Source organism: Pagrus pagrus (genome assembly GCF_965226575.1).
Source record: "Pagrus pagrus genome assembly, chromosome: 6".
NCBI classification, from domain to species: Eukaryota; Metazoa; Chordata; class Actinopteri; order Spariformes; family Sparidae; genus Pagrus; species Pagrus pagrus.
Genome location: NC_140190.1, coordinates 27,469,167 through 27,484,688, shown reverse-complemented (window position 1 = coordinate 27,484,688; position 15,522 = coordinate 27,469,167). Strand labels below are relative to the sequence as shown.

The 15,522-nt window shown below is 39.4% G+C and overlaps 1 protein-coding gene across 1 annotated transcript; it reads left to right on the top strand.

The window, feature by feature from the left end:
* Positions 1 to 2,942: 2,942 nt before the first annotated feature.
* On the top strand, positions 2,943 to 15,309 carry LOC311258114 (fibronectin type III domain-containing protein 7-like; the record flags this gene model as incomplete). The annotated part of the gene is made up of 12 exons (XM_084354162.1): positions 2,943 to 2,964; positions 3,100 to 3,124; positions 3,447 to 3,556; positions 3,935 to 4,195; positions 5,399 to 5,665; positions 6,739 to 7,002; positions 9,583 to 9,701; positions 11,284 to 11,425; positions 11,922 to 12,188; positions 13,111 to 13,368; positions 13,960 to 14,220; positions 15,026 to 15,309. 12 exons carry the CDS (start codon positions 2,943 to 2,945, stop codon positions 15,307 to 15,309), a joined length of 2,280 nt encoding a protein of 759 aa, XP_084210288.1.
* Between the last annotated feature and the right edge of the window lie 213 nt (positions 15,310 to 15,522).

The following is a 15,522-nucleotide window of genomic DNA, read 5'->3' as shown; positions in this document are numbered from 1 at the left end:
AAAGTCAACTTAAAATTTACAGTGTAGAGAAAAGCTGTTCAGTGCCGTTCTTTTTCTATCCTCTGTTGTTTTCAAAGGAACTGTTGCTTCTCTTGCTGGTGGTCACATCCAAACCACACCTGTAGCGGCCATCAGTTCCTCATAGGACGCCAATTTTTTTTAACCACTGTGTTTTTGGCAAGATGGACTCATGAAATCACGTTGTCATGTGATTTTGCAAATCCAGCTGCAACAAAGCAACAGAAAACCTTACTGTCTTATTTTCATTTTTAGGAGCAGGTGCAGCGTGACTGTGACTTCAATGACTTGACAAATTTATGGTAAGTTGCATCACAAGAGGCTCAATACCTGTGACCTGTAACATTGTCTACTTCAAGACAGTATCACAGCCACATCAAAATACAATGAAATATCAAGGTGTGCACATCACTTGTCCGTATTCACTGCGCTTCAAATTGCTCTTTTATTTAAGCAGGGCAGCCTGATTTTCCCTGAGGGTTTATGGCCCGTATCCACTTTCATGTTGACTTCCTTTTTTCTAATACATGCTGAGGCGGAGGTGATAGCTCTCCATTCTCCAGAGATAAAAGATCCTTTTCAGCCCAGCATGTAGCCTACATAAAACCATCTTCTGGGATTAGTCAATCTAGGAGGAAAATTTAGTTGATTTTTATTGAAATCCATATCCAAATCTTCAAACTCTAACGCTGAAAGACAAATCCAACGTAGCAGCAGTTCATAGCGTGATGTGTTTTGTAAGTGCATCCCATTTAGACGGAGTCCCAATTCCCAAGTTTGGCATTCTTGACTTCAGTTTCAGAGGCACTTGTCTCCTTTGCTCAGGCGACCCCTCCCAAGCCTTTATCTCTTCTGTTCAGGTCATTCACTGTGTTCTCATGTATTGTTACAGGGATGAAAAAGAAGCAGTTAACACAGAAACATGGCCATGTGTGAAGTCACAGCATGCCTTCAAGTTCTTGATATTTACAGTAACTCTGAAGGGGAAGAAGGGTGGAAAGAGACAGAAACAAAATGTGGATCTTTGACCAGAAAGAGAGAAATAAACAATAACAGACAAAACACAAGGATATAATGTCTTGGCAGTTTTTATACAACATGCTCGGTCTTGGGCTGATGAGTGATATGAGTGATAGCTTGTTTCTACTCAAGGGAGACGGGTAGTGTTAGTAGGTCAGGAGAGTCTAAGCTGTATGTAAACCGTAGCATCTGAATACAAAAGTTATGACAGTGCTGCGATAAGATCAATGTTGGTCAGGCACCTGTGATCAGTTTGAACTGATTCACTTAAGTTTAAAGTGGATGGCCTCATTTTTTGCCCCCCCTTGAGTCCTTTGTTGTCTTCACCAGTGTTGCATTATTGATAAGTACAGCTCATCAAAGTTTGGTGATGGATTCTGGACTAATATGTCACATGTTGAACATTTTCATCGTCATTTTCTCTGTCAGGATCTAACAAATTTCATTATAACCTCTATTAAGTATGATTTTACCTGTGTCTGGTTGTTGGTTTGTCAGCAGGACAACACAAAAACTACTAAACGTATTTTTATGAAACATAAATGGAGGATGGGTCTGAATATTGAAGACAGTAATCAGGATTTTTTTCAGTGTTCAGGACAGTATTTAGGCAAATTTTATCTATGAGTGAGACAATTTGATGCAGATCCTTGTAAAAAAAGATTCAGTCTTATTCAAGGTCCACTTGGACAACAGTAACATTTGACTAAAAGTCACAGTTGAGTAAAAGTAAAAGTAAAGATATCATGTTAAATATTATTTTGTTAAAAGTTAAAGTCACTCATATGAATACTACTTGAGTAAATGATACAAGTAAATTATACATATTTACATCTACATATGTATATACTATTCTGGGTTGACTGATTATTGGTCGGGTCAATTATCAGATCTGATATCAGGTTTTTGAGTCAGTGTTTCTTTTGTCTGATTGTCGATAGGATAAATTACTTTTAAAGTAAATTACTTTGGCCCTGATGCAACATGCAATCTGCAAAGTAACTAGTAAGTTAAGTTATTAAATAAATGTAGTGGAGTAAAGGTAAAAACATTTGTAAAAACAAATCCAGCTAGACTACTGACACACATACAGTCTGCGCACAAGTGGGTGTGTTCTTCTGAGTTGGTCGCGCTGAATGAAAAGTAATGTCAATCACACACCATTCACTAAAGTAGAGCACATAAAAATCAATTATATTCAACTTTTATTTTACTCTCCAAGACCCCAAATAGAAGTAACATTTCTGATTTCTGTGGTGGACTTCTGTAACACATCAGTTTATGAAACATTCTCATAAGATTAGGAGAAATTAATATTATATCAAGCGGATAAAACAATGACATGTGTGTGTTTTGATCTTTTGGGTATGTAGCATCTCCAGGACCGAAGACACTGGGGTAAAACAGACAACTGTACAACTTTTTAGACTTTTGAAATGTTTTCTGTCTCATCGGAGATGTTGTACAATCTGGCAAAGACAGGACTCGTTCAAGTTTCAGAAATAAGAGCAACACATTAGTGCTGCTGGATACGTCTATGAAACACTACAAGCAGGCAGACCATTTCAGTTCAGTTATGATAACTTATGTGACAAATTGCCTTGATGGAGGTGATGCAAACTGATAGATGTGTGACAAAGAGAGAGAAAAGAGCCCATACAGGGAACTTCTTTTCATCCGTGACTTCAGGTAAATTCACCGAACTGTCCTCCATCCCTCCATCCCGCCCTCTATCCCTCCCTCCTCACTGCCTGGGGCTGTTGGTGGGACAGCCTGTCCCCATTTAGGGATTACTGATTGGTTCCCATGCACACTGGGCTGAAGTGCAAAAGAATAAAGAACACCTTTTGTATTTGACTCCCTTGTATACTAAACTAATTGTAATCCCGCGCTCAATGTCAAAGATGGGATTGTTGGGAGCCCTAGGTTTTTCTTTAGCACTGGTATCTCTAACTCAGGTAACTATCATGTTTTTAGCTAAAATGTGTAAAAACTCAAAAACTTTTTGGTATTGAAATGTTTAAAGAATGTCTTTGATTGAATTCTTTTTGTCACTTGCAGATACCAGTGTGCACAAGTACAAAAGGTAAGTAAACCAACAAATTCAGCATTAATATATTTTAGTGTTTTTGCATCACTCAGATTCTTGCAAATATCCAACATTTATGATGTTTTTGTGTATTTTTTCATTTTGTTCACTGCTCAGTTACCTTTAATAAGTCATGTTTTCAGTGCCATGTGTTTCCATCTTTTACAGTGTGCAACATTTTGTCATCAGCAAAGCCCTCAGGCCCATCATCTTATCTGATAAAATGGGAAAATCATCCTAATGCAACATACTATTTTTTGGACCTTCGGGTTAAAAACAAAACTATTACACCGGTTGTGGTGAGCCTGCTCGCGCCAAGGACGCAGTGGGATGTCAAGGGGCTGAGACCAGGAACCAAGTATGTTGTGGTTCTCAAAGTCATTGAGTTCTTCCAGGTGGCGTGTATGGATACATTGGAGGCATTAACAGGTAAAGAAAATTATTACTATCATAACATTTACATGGACTTGGTGTAACGCCTCCTAAAATGTAGTAGAGATTGGAATTATTGCTATTCCTGTTTGGAGAGCATTGCCATACCATTCGTCCTCAGGGCTCAAACTGTGCCATACCAACAAACATTTATAAATATATATGAAGGGAGATAGTTACACTGATTTTTAGATACATATACATAAAATGAGCTCCCAATAGACTTATTTGAGCACAATAGTGGACATGATGTGAGCTGTATCAGATTCTAGTCCATCCTGCGTCTTTACGCGCAAAAACGTGCCATTACGCACGGACAAAACGCAGCCATGTAGCATCCTAAACGATGCTCTCTCCCTCGCTGTTTTCTCCCAGTCCCCGCCGCATCGCAGATTGTAAATGGCCAGGCATTGTCGAGCACTTCCATCTTGGTAGAATGGACCAACGAACCCTCGGCGGAGTTCTACTTTCTGCAGGTGCGCTCTCAGGCCACCGGAGAGACGTTCAACCTGACCTCCACCAACAACAGCGCAGTGGTGGCAAACCTGCATTCCTCCACCAACTACGACTGCTTCGTCTTTGCGTCTAACGAGGCCGGATATGGAGGCAGAAGCAAAGTGAGGACCATCACGACATGTGAGTGATCAGTTTCAGTCCGTCTGGAGACGACAGCGTATTAGGGAAAGGCGGATGTTATAGCTACAGAGTGGTCGGTTGAAGGAGACATGTTGACACCAAAACATCAAGACACAATGACCATAAAGTATTATACAGTCAATTTTTGACAAGATATTGTTCAGATGATTTTATTATTATAAATCATCGCTGCAAATTTAGTTTTTTCTTCATCAAATCAAGCATAACGGCTAAAAGCTTCATGTAGCTGCTGTAGATCAAGAGGGGTGAAGTTATTATGATGTACTGTGTCCAGTGTCAGTTTCTACAGCTAAAGTGAATGTAATTGCATTAAACTCCATTGACATATCACACTCCTAGAGTAAGTAACAAGTACTAAAAGTGCCACACTGTCCATTTAGTGAATGAAGTTACTGCCATGGTTATAACATTTTCTTCAAAATGTGGGTATTTATTATTAACGTCCCACAATAGAGGCTGTACAATCTGTACAGCAGCTGTCTATCCATGTTAGTGGCTCTAACACAAATCAAAAATTGTTTTGGTGCTGGAAAGTTACAGAGTTCATGTTGATTAAAGGGTCGGTTTACCAAAATCACAAAGAGACTTGTTTCCAACTTTTCTACAAACAATTTCATGGTTACGTTGGATAATCCAAACTTTACTGTGGGCAGTTTTATTTGGAACTACTTTTTTTTTACAAAAGAAGTCTTTACAAAAGCAGCAACATTTGTGGATTATCAGTAATATGGACAATGTTTCTGGTGCTGATGAGTTTTCTAAACATAATTTTTCAAACCTTTGAGCTGCATACACAGTACAGTGAATCCATTCAACTTCATTGTATTTGGGTGACAACACAAGCTTCAGAGGCAAATATCAGCCAAACTGACTTAAAGTATCAAAAGTAAAAGGACTCATTCTGCAGTAAAATAGCACCTGATGTTTTTGGATTCATATTACTGCCTCATTAATGTGTATGTTACATTTTACCGCTGTAGATGTTTGAGATTGAGGTCATATGTTTATTCTAAGAGCATCATTGTTACCTTGTCATCTATATAAATCATATCAATAAATATATTAATAACTTGAATGACAACAGTGACCCTTTTAGAGGCCACAACAATTAGCTTCACATTAGTGATTAAAAAATCTGATTTAATGATCTCTCTCTAACTAAGTCCTCATGTCTGTCTGCAGTGACTGAGCCTCCAACCAAAGTCACAGTAACACAGACCGGCCGGGGTACAGCGAGGGTGTTTTGGGAGCCGGTGGAGGATGTTCTGTTGTACCACATCGCCATCCGGGACACGGATGAACCCAACAGCCCGACTTTGTACAACGTTACAGACACCAAGCTGGATGTTCAAGGCATCCTCCCATGCTCCACCTATCTGATATCAGTGTCCTCATTCAGCACGTTCCTGCTGCCGAGCGAGCCCACAGACTTCACGTACACCACCAACAGTGAGTCAGCAGAGCCAAACCAATATCAATAACTTGGTGATTAGGATCTAGGTCAGCTATTCTCTCTGAGGCATTCCTTACAGACATGCAGAATATGATCCTTAGGGGAAAAAGGATTCAGATGCCCTGACAACCCACTTGTTGTTGAGTCAGTCACGAACAACATAAACCCAATAAAAAACAGAAATCTAAGATGATTATTTTAGTTTTTTTTATGCTTTATTAAATACGGCACACATGGCTTTAACAGTATATTGTCAAATATCTGGAAGGAAGAAAATGCCAAAATCAAAAATAATCAAATAAATAAGTCACTTGATAAATAAATGAATAGTGAATCTGGCCAACAGTGTGTGAGCAAGACATGTATAGTTAATCTGCACTATAATGTTGATCAACCAATGGGAGGATCACACAGTTTGAATGACAGTCCTCTCATTTGCATAATCAAACAAAAATGCATAAAGAGATGTAAAAAGAAAATATAGAAATAAATGTGTGGGGATATACATGGGGGAGAAATCCAAGGGGAAATAAAGACTCCCGCACACTGTCCACTTCACTCGCAATTAAGTTTATTGACAACGTTTCGGTACTTAGACCTTCATCAGGCTATCTTAGAGGACAATGGGGCAGGCTGTCTTCAGTAGGGTTGTGGTCTCGCATGGCCCAGTCAGGCCACACCGCAGACAGACATCCCTCAAAATCCCATCAAACACACCTGGACCAACAAATCTACGGCCTTAAGGTGTGCAAAAGCTGCACTCTAAAAAATGTATAGATAAAAGTAATGTGACTGCATTTTTAAATGTATTCACATTGGCTCAACGTGATGGAAATACTTTGCATTAAATTATATACTTTTCATGAAACTTTTGTAATAGCATTACATATGAGTTTTATATGTGATTGAAATACATGAAGTCAATACTTTGGGAAAATGTTTTGCGTGTTAGGGATGATTATATGAAACTGAAAGTGTCAGTCCACTACAGTCTATGTTCTTTGTTCTAGTTGTTTTCTCACATAGAATCAAACAAACATCATACTCTGATGTACTGCGTTTCTTGCAGAGCTGAAACCAGTTTCCTCAGTTTCCGTGGACTACACCTGCACCACTAACTCTGCCATGGTGCACTGGTCGGCCGTGTTCGGTGCTGAATCCTACGAGGCCTCGGCGATGGGCGATAACGGCACGGAGCTGACGTGCACCAGCAAGAGCACCAGCTGCCAGATCTCCGGACTGCGTTGTGGCCAGAGCTACGAGGTGCATGTGACACCCATGTCAGAGAGCTGCAAGAACATGGTGAACACAACCTGGACCACTTTTCAGACTGGTGAGATACATGTGTCACTTTATCAGATAAACAATCAAAGTTTATTCAATGGAGATTATGTGACCCTCTTATAACCACCCAGGACCATCGTTGTAGCACTTTATTCACTGTGATTTCTTCACAGGTAAAGTACTAGAAAGAGGGAGGCTCAAGTTGTGTCACTAAATCACTACTGTTTTACCTGCCATTTCTTTTTATTTAAGGCCTTTTTAATGTAATTCAAAGTATTTAAAGGAACTACTACATTGATAAAATTCTTAAAAACTAAGCAAGAAGACGAAGAGAAAAGCAGGGAAACCAGAGCAGTTGTAACCCTCAAGGTAACGTTTCCAGTTTAGTTTTCCAGTTACACAAAGTTACACAAAGTTGCACATTAAAAAGCAAAATGGTCAAAATCAAAGCAGTAGGGGCAGAGGGATCTCGACAGCTCGGAAAGGGATCTTAAAGTTTCCAAAATACAACTCAATAGCATTCTTCATCAAACCCTCACAGTCAGTGGAGCCTTTATGTTATAAATATGAAGTCTCCAAGCCCAAACTGATGACATCACTGTGACGTTGCCTGGTTTTGGAAAGTTCCTCCAGAACCACAGAAGATATTATACAACCGTTTTCACAGGCTGAAAGTAAACTGAATCTCCTGAGCAAAATCAGCCAAGTGCCCCTTTGTAAGTGGAAAGTTTCACCAGTGATGACAGAATAATGCCAGATGTTTTATCGAACCTCAATATATTCGTATTCGTATTTATAGCAATGTAGAATACAAATAGAAACATCAAGTGTGTCATTCAGTAGAAAAATGAGGCGTGCTTTAGGTTTTATATCGATTGATAAAGAATCAAACTTTTCATGTGTTAGTCTGATCTATTTGCCCAGTTGAGACCGACACATCCATATCTTTTAATTTATTCAGTCTCATTGTCAGATTGCTTTGTTTCAAAAACAATATTAAAGTAACTGTTAAACAGAGTTGATTAATGATACCTATTGGCAAATTCACCCCACTTCACTGAGGTTTAAAGGTAAGCAGAAGACGATAAGAAGATAAAATGCCTAAATGGAGAAAGATGTGATAAAAGCACTTTATATGAAATAAAACCAAATTTGGCCATTATTTCACCAAAGTGAGCAAACCAGTAACCCCCCTATGTATGCCAGGTAAAGGACTGCATGGCTCTGTGTCTTTTAAATAATTGGGAGATTAATGGCTCCACCCTGTCTTCTGTTTTGTGAAGGCACTTAATCCTTTCATCTCACATATCACTCTATTCTGTTGGAGAGCCTGGTCGAGATTTGTTTTGTCCTACCCCACCCCTGGGGCCACATTGTCTACTGCTAAGTTGTCATGAGTTGGATGATGCTGAATATGATTTTATGTAATTGTTCAGTTCAAAGATACAGCCATTTAATACATGAAGGAACACATTACATTACTCAATCCAGTGATATAAGACCTTTTGGCAAAAGACTACAAAGGACGAACCATCATTTTGAGACCATATTGATTTAGTTTTTGATAATATAGTTGTTATTGGGCTATTCTGACTGAATTCTGACATTAAAAATCACACCAAACTGACAATTAGCAAAAGTGCATAAAGAAATGTAAAAAGAAGATACAGAAACGTTTGGGGTTATACATATACAAAGAGAGAATAATACACAGATCAACACAAAATAGATCAATTAAATCTAAATTCAAATGGGAAAGCAAATGAATTGGGGAATTAATACAGAAGTTAATAAATACAGAAGCAAAGTTAAACATAAATCTAATTTTATGTCACATTTTATGAATTAATGAATGACTACATTTCATTTTAATGTTATTTGATGCATTTAATGGTGAATTGAAAGATTCATAGATTTGCACCTTTTGGAGATGATGTCATAGTTTTGAACTGAACAAAGCAGCTCAACAAAAGCCTAAAAGCACGAGCAAAGGACACGCCATCATTTTTAATCAGTTGTGATTTTGTTTTTCAATAACATATTTGTCACTGGGCTATTTTGATTCACAGAGTATGATCCACATTTGAACCACATAAAACTGACAAATTAGATTGAAGATTACATCGAGAACTTGACCTCAAGACTATTCTGCCATTGTTTGAGTCTATTTGTTTTCACCTCAGGATGTGGATTAGGTCATGTCAGTCATGTGGGAATAGTTTGTTTACAACTTTTTCTCCTCTCCTTGTTTTGTTTTCACAAGTTTATTTGAGCGCATCACTAGGTGTCGACTGTGAAAACTGGGTCTCCTATTGAGCTCTACTGTCTATATCATATTGTGTTGTGTTCAGGCTGCTAAGAATGAGCCTGTGTTTGTCTTAAACCTGAAACCTCTTACAGTGAAAAGCAACACAGGAGCGCAATCTTCAGTATCAGGGCGTTTTAACCTGAAAAGGGATTTGCCTCGCCCTTGATGTTGATATTTAACCCCATTTACTTTTTTTTTGTTTTGTTTAAATTTGACCTCTCTTGTCCTTTTAATGCTATCTAACTATCTATCTATGTAGAGAACATGCAGAAAAAGTACTTTACAGTCTATATTAATGTCTAAATCTCCATTTCCTTTCAGTTCCTTGTCCTCCCAAGAACCTGGAGTTGTTGCGAGATTGTTCCAGCGAAGTCATCGTCTTTTCCTGGGAACGCACAAACAATACAGACCACTACATGGCCAAGGCAGTGGACTCTCAGGTACTGTACTCTGAATTAAATATGTTCTATAATACTAAATGCTAAAGATCAATACCACTCTCATGTTTGTATGTTGAATATGAAGCTGCAGCCAGCAGCCAGGTAGCCTAGCTTAGCATAAAGACTGGAGAAAAAAATAATAAATTCCACCGAGAACCATCTCCAGAGCTCACTTATTAAAATGTTTCATAGAGTGCCGAAGTCCCTCCCCTTCTGGTTTTCCTCATTATTTTAGAAAATAAAATTTTCAATGGAGAGAGACAAATAATTACAGTACTTGATCCCTCTTGAATTACCAATTTAAAAGATCATTTTTCAACTTGAGAAAGTCGCAGTTTGTCATAAAACTGATTAAATATCAGACAGTCACTAAAACTCGTAAGTTCGATAGTGTAGAGCTGGTCCTACATATTAGCAGCTCACAGAACTCTCCTCTCACATAACTGCAGTTGTCAATATGATCAGATTGTATATGATAATATGATCAACGTGTGTTGAGTGAGACGATGTAGTTCACTGAGCGGTTTCAACACAAAACTGCATGATATTTTACTTTAATTACAACAAACTGTGACTTTCTTGACTTGGAAAAGTTATCTTTTTATTTCACAAGCACCATATGTGTAGTTCATGACATAATTCAAACAGGATAAAACATTTATTTGTGTCTCCTCATTGATTACTGTACAGTTTCTTTCAGGAGTAAGGTCCCATGAGATCCACCAGTCTGGGTGAATACTTGGTTCTGATTGGCTGGAGGCAGTCAATTAATGGACACCTCTGTAACTATATCTTAATTACAACACAAGAATGCATCATCCTCTGGACACCACACGGTGGCACTTGTAACAGACAAGCTGCAAGAAGTAGCCAACAGTCAGGCCTGCAGTTAATTAAAAAGTGGGTAGCCTAAGTGTCCGCTGGCTAAAATGTCCAAATAAGTAATGGATGACTCATAAAAAGGCGAGTAAACCTGTTTGTCGACCTTATGCAATGTTTTTGACTTTGAATCTTAACATTAGCTATCACCTAACAGCTGAGCCACTTGAGCAGCGTAGCTTATCTCCCGTATCTAAGGTTAGGTTTACTGGAGAAGTGAACGTTTCCATTACAAGAACCTGATGGGATTGTATTGACTGTTTCAGCTATTAGCCAAACTCTCGGGTGTTGCCAGGAAAACAGAGTTCCTTTCTTATCGGGCATTATCCCTTAAATATTTTATTTGTTTAATCTTTACAAAAACCTGTGTAAACACAACAAGTTGTGTTACTGGAGGGGATTACTTATGTGCACAATGACCCAAACTCCCAGTTTCCTGGCTGGTAGCTGTGACTTCCCGACAGAATATTGTTGGGTTTGCGCTTCAATTTTTGTGCAGATTAAACAAACGTGACAGATTTTGTTTGGACAGAGACTAGGTGTTCATGCGCTAAGATGCTAGCTGTAGCTTCATATTTTGCATACACACGACAGAGTGGTAACAGTCTTCTCTGCTAACTGTTGGCATGACAGGAAATAAGCAAGCAGTTTCCCAAAATGCTGAACTCTATCTTGTGTTTTTTTTCTGGTTTTCTGTAACTAGGGAGTGGTCCAGGAGTGTCTGACTGAAGACAACTCCTGTTATTTCACTCACACAGTGTGTGGGCGACACTATTTCTTCACAGTCTACTCCATCACAGGGCTGTGCAGAAGTGAGATCAGCTCTACTGTTGACATTCGCACAGGTATGACCACCGAACATTATCAGCAGGACATCCACAGCAGCAGACACACACAAACACATACTTTTGTGTAACAAAAACATTACATAATTTAACTTCTGTTTTGATTTAGCTTTTTCTAATGAGTTTTTCAATCATTTTATCTCCCACAGTATTCAAATAAAACCATCTGAGAAGAAAAAAACGCCCTTTTTTTAACAAGCATGAATAGTCATTTACTTTCTGTCATTTGTTGCTGTTACGTTTGTGCAACACAATTTAAATTGTAGTGATTGCTCTGTGAGGAGCTCTGAGACAGTTGCCCATTCTCATGTGAGCGCCCTCTGGTGGATACTCTGGCTGCTGCATATCACCTTTGACAGTGACATGTCTGGTGTCTGTCTTATTACAAAACTACATTATTTCAGCAAATTTCAGTTATTGTCTTTTATGATTTGCAAATACAGACATTTTTCAGAATGAAGTAAAATAATCCTTGGATTCATTTGCTTGTCTCCAGCACCCTGTATTCCGCAGAATGTGCAAACCTCGGCTGCCTGCGGGTCAGACGTTCTGCTCAGCAAGTGGGACCTCGCTGAGGGGGCTCTGCGCTACACCGTGCAGGCCTATGGCAACAGGGGAAACAACAGCCACTACACCTGCAACTCAATGTCCAACAGCTGTGCTATAGAGGGCGTCCATTGTGGAGAGTTCTTGACCATTTACATCACAGCTTTTGATGACGAATGTGCCAGCCCGAGGAAACTGGGGCCTGTGGCTGAGACAGGTGAGGAAAAGCTTAGTTAGTTAGTAAGTACGGTTAGCGTCCGTTTATTTGATGTTTAACAATGGTGGTCGAAGTATTAAGATCCTTTACTTAAAGTAATCAGTATGCAGAACAGTGACCCCCCTTGGCATAACACAGAAGTACTCTACTCTCTATTACTTTACAGTACAACAATTAATGTAACCTAGAAACCTAATAAAAGGTCAGAGGCCTAGTTTCTGTAATTCTTCTGTAAATTCTGTTTTCTACAGTGACAAGAATAAAGTGATCTCTGTGTATGACAGTTCTAATGTTAAGTTTTATCATTTAAGTTTTACTCGGTTGCCTTTTTTAGTTTGTCTGTTGTTTTGATACATTTCTTTTTCTTTACATTGAACTCAAATTCGTCCATCTCAAATTGAAAGATTACTTGCAAATCCAGTCTGAAGAATAGTTGACTTTAGTTTTCTCTCCAAGTAGACATGAATAATCATATTTTTCGTGGCAAGTATGTGTTTTACACAGTTAAATCCCTCTGTATAGCAAAATTGCAATCCAAAGGAGTATCCAAAGAAATTAAAGCTGGAGTATGGAATTTTGTCTCCCCCTTGTGCTCATTAGGTGTATGTGCCATGAGCCCCACATAGTTGCTGTAGCAACTCCTTAACAATGGGCACTCTCCTGTTCAGTTCCTGAATTTTGATGAATGCAGCTGCAGGTGTGCCAGTGCAAGATGCAACATGTAAAAACTCTGGTTTGCTGCAAAACACAAAGAGATTTATCTGGAGGCTATCGGCTTAATCAGCAATGTGTGAACTCGTCTGGCAATGACTTGAAAATAAAACTTTCATTTGTATGTAAAAGTTACATACTGCAGCTGTGAGTAAGTGATAAAGGTAAAGGTGGAGCTTATTCTCATTCTGATTCGTCCCCTCTCTTCTAGTCCCCTGCACTCCTCAGAACATATCAGCGGTGAGGGAATGTGGAGCCGACGCCATCACGCTGACCTGGAGCAATGTCTTTGCAATTTTCTACGTCGCCATGGCGAAGGACAGTAATGGCGTCATTCACAGATGCACCTCCATGGATCTGAGCTGTAAGATCGAGGGCTTGACGTGCAGCACCAACTACACAGCCTACGTCATCGCCTCCAACTTCATGTGCAACAGCACTGAGAGCGAGATGGTCGCCATTGAGACAGGTACTGTGAGGCCGCTTGTTTTTCTTCTTGGGCGTCTTTTAGAATTAACAAAGGGACAAGAAGAGAGATGCATCGTCCAAATAAGGTTGTCAGCATACCAAGATTTTAAACTTTGATACAAAAAACAGATACTCGATACCTCTTTCACTTAGTGCATACCAACACATTTGTAATAGTGTTAATATCCATGCAGTCTTGGATTGAAAATCTGATTTTTGATCTGTTTTTTTTGCATCTTTGATACATTCAGTACTATCGGATATGCACTTTATTTTGTTTGTATTATTTTCAACATGTGGTATCATAAAGTAGTGAAGTTTTGATAATTTTGACAACTATACCTCCATCTGAGGGAGGCTTTGAGTCAGTTATAAGGTTTTCAGGTCCAGAACTTCGCCTGGAACGACAGAACAAACTTGGATTGATTCCATTCCTGTAAAGGAAATTTTAAAATCTCTAAATTCAAAGGGATATACTGAAATTTTTTATATACATCTGGAGTAAATTGCCAGTTAAATCAGACTGAATACAGAGAGCACAGGAATCAGAATCTTCCGATGCTGAGTTAACTGTCCCTTTGTCTCATTTCAGCTGCTTGCCCACCGGATCATGTCACTGCTTCCCTGGACTGTGCGGCCAATGAGGCCCTGGTTTCGTGGCATGGCCAGCCAGGAATGAACTCCTTCACGGCCACCATCGTGGATGAAAAACAAGGACTTCTTAGCTGCAGCTCCACTAACACAAGCTGCAGAGTGCAAAACCTGAAGTGTGGCCAGCTCTACACTGTCACTGTCTGCCACCATGATGGCATGTGCCCCAGCTTGCCCTCTGAGGCCATCTTCATCGAGTCTGGTACAAATACGATCATGTGTTTTAAACATCACAGTTTAGCTTTAAGCTGTACTAATCATATATTTACTCCCCAGCGCTACATTGTGTTTTAGTGTCTTTCAGCATATTGTTTTGGATTCATGGCAGGCAGCTTTACTGTTTTGGTCTTTGTTCTCAACAGCATGTATTTACAAAAAATATCTGCTAAATCAAATGTGTGCTTCTCACCCGGCACTTAACAGCTTGACGACAATGTTAGCAACCAGCTGATGAACATAGCGATGCATTCAGCAGCTAAAGGGCCAGATATTCCCTTCAGAAGTTGGATCAGGGCTTAAAGGAGTGTGAAAAAATGTCAGGTGGCCAGAAGCATGACTGTCAACACAACCTCTGACATATCAATGTACAGAGGAGTCCACGGCTATGTTGACAGTTGATTGCAGGTTTTAGCACAACAGAGGCTGATTAAGTGCTTCTTCAATTGATGAAATTTAAATCTGGAAGTTTATGAAATCCTAAAATGGCCCTCGTCCAGAGGTTCAACCCTTTACAAACATGGCTCTGGTGCACCCTCAGGCCAAACTTTATTCACCTGACCTGATCTCACAATAGCAGAGCTGTACTTACGTCCATCCTTCACTTGTTTTCTTGTGTGTAATATGTGCATCTGTACAGTGTCATCCTGGTCTCATCTTAATTGCTTGTACATTAGCATCTAGACTCTGTAGAAGGTCTGCGATAGTGTTTTTTTACATAACTAATAACCATAATAGTCAACACATTTCTTTAATTCCAGCCTTCACCTTTCTCTCTTCTCTCTGTCCAGTTCCTTGTGGGCCCAAAGTGAACGCCGACTTAGACTGTCAGTCACAAGTACTGACCCTCGGCTGGAACGCAACGAGTAACGCAGAAGGCTACATAACTGTGATCTCAAAAAGCGGCGACATGCCGATGACCTACAACACCTCAGAGCCTGCACTGAAGGTCAACACACTGGAGTGTGGACTTGATTACACGCTGAAAGTGATGTCCTTCAACGGCACCTGTGTCAGCCAACCGTCAGTGCTACCTGTCTCGCAAAGTAAGAGAGTGCCGTGTTCAGTGTTTTAACACACATGAGGTGTCTGTCAAGCATGAAACCAATCCTAAAAATTGTAGTATAAAGAAATGAAATGTAAATGTTTTTATCCTTTTTATTTGTAATATTTAGTGTTTATACCTTACACTTGATTTTTCATTGATATATCAGATCAACATCTGTGCTTCATCGCAGAGTGAAAACAGATGTGTAAACAGTTGTGGTGCTTTACAGTACTCTAATCT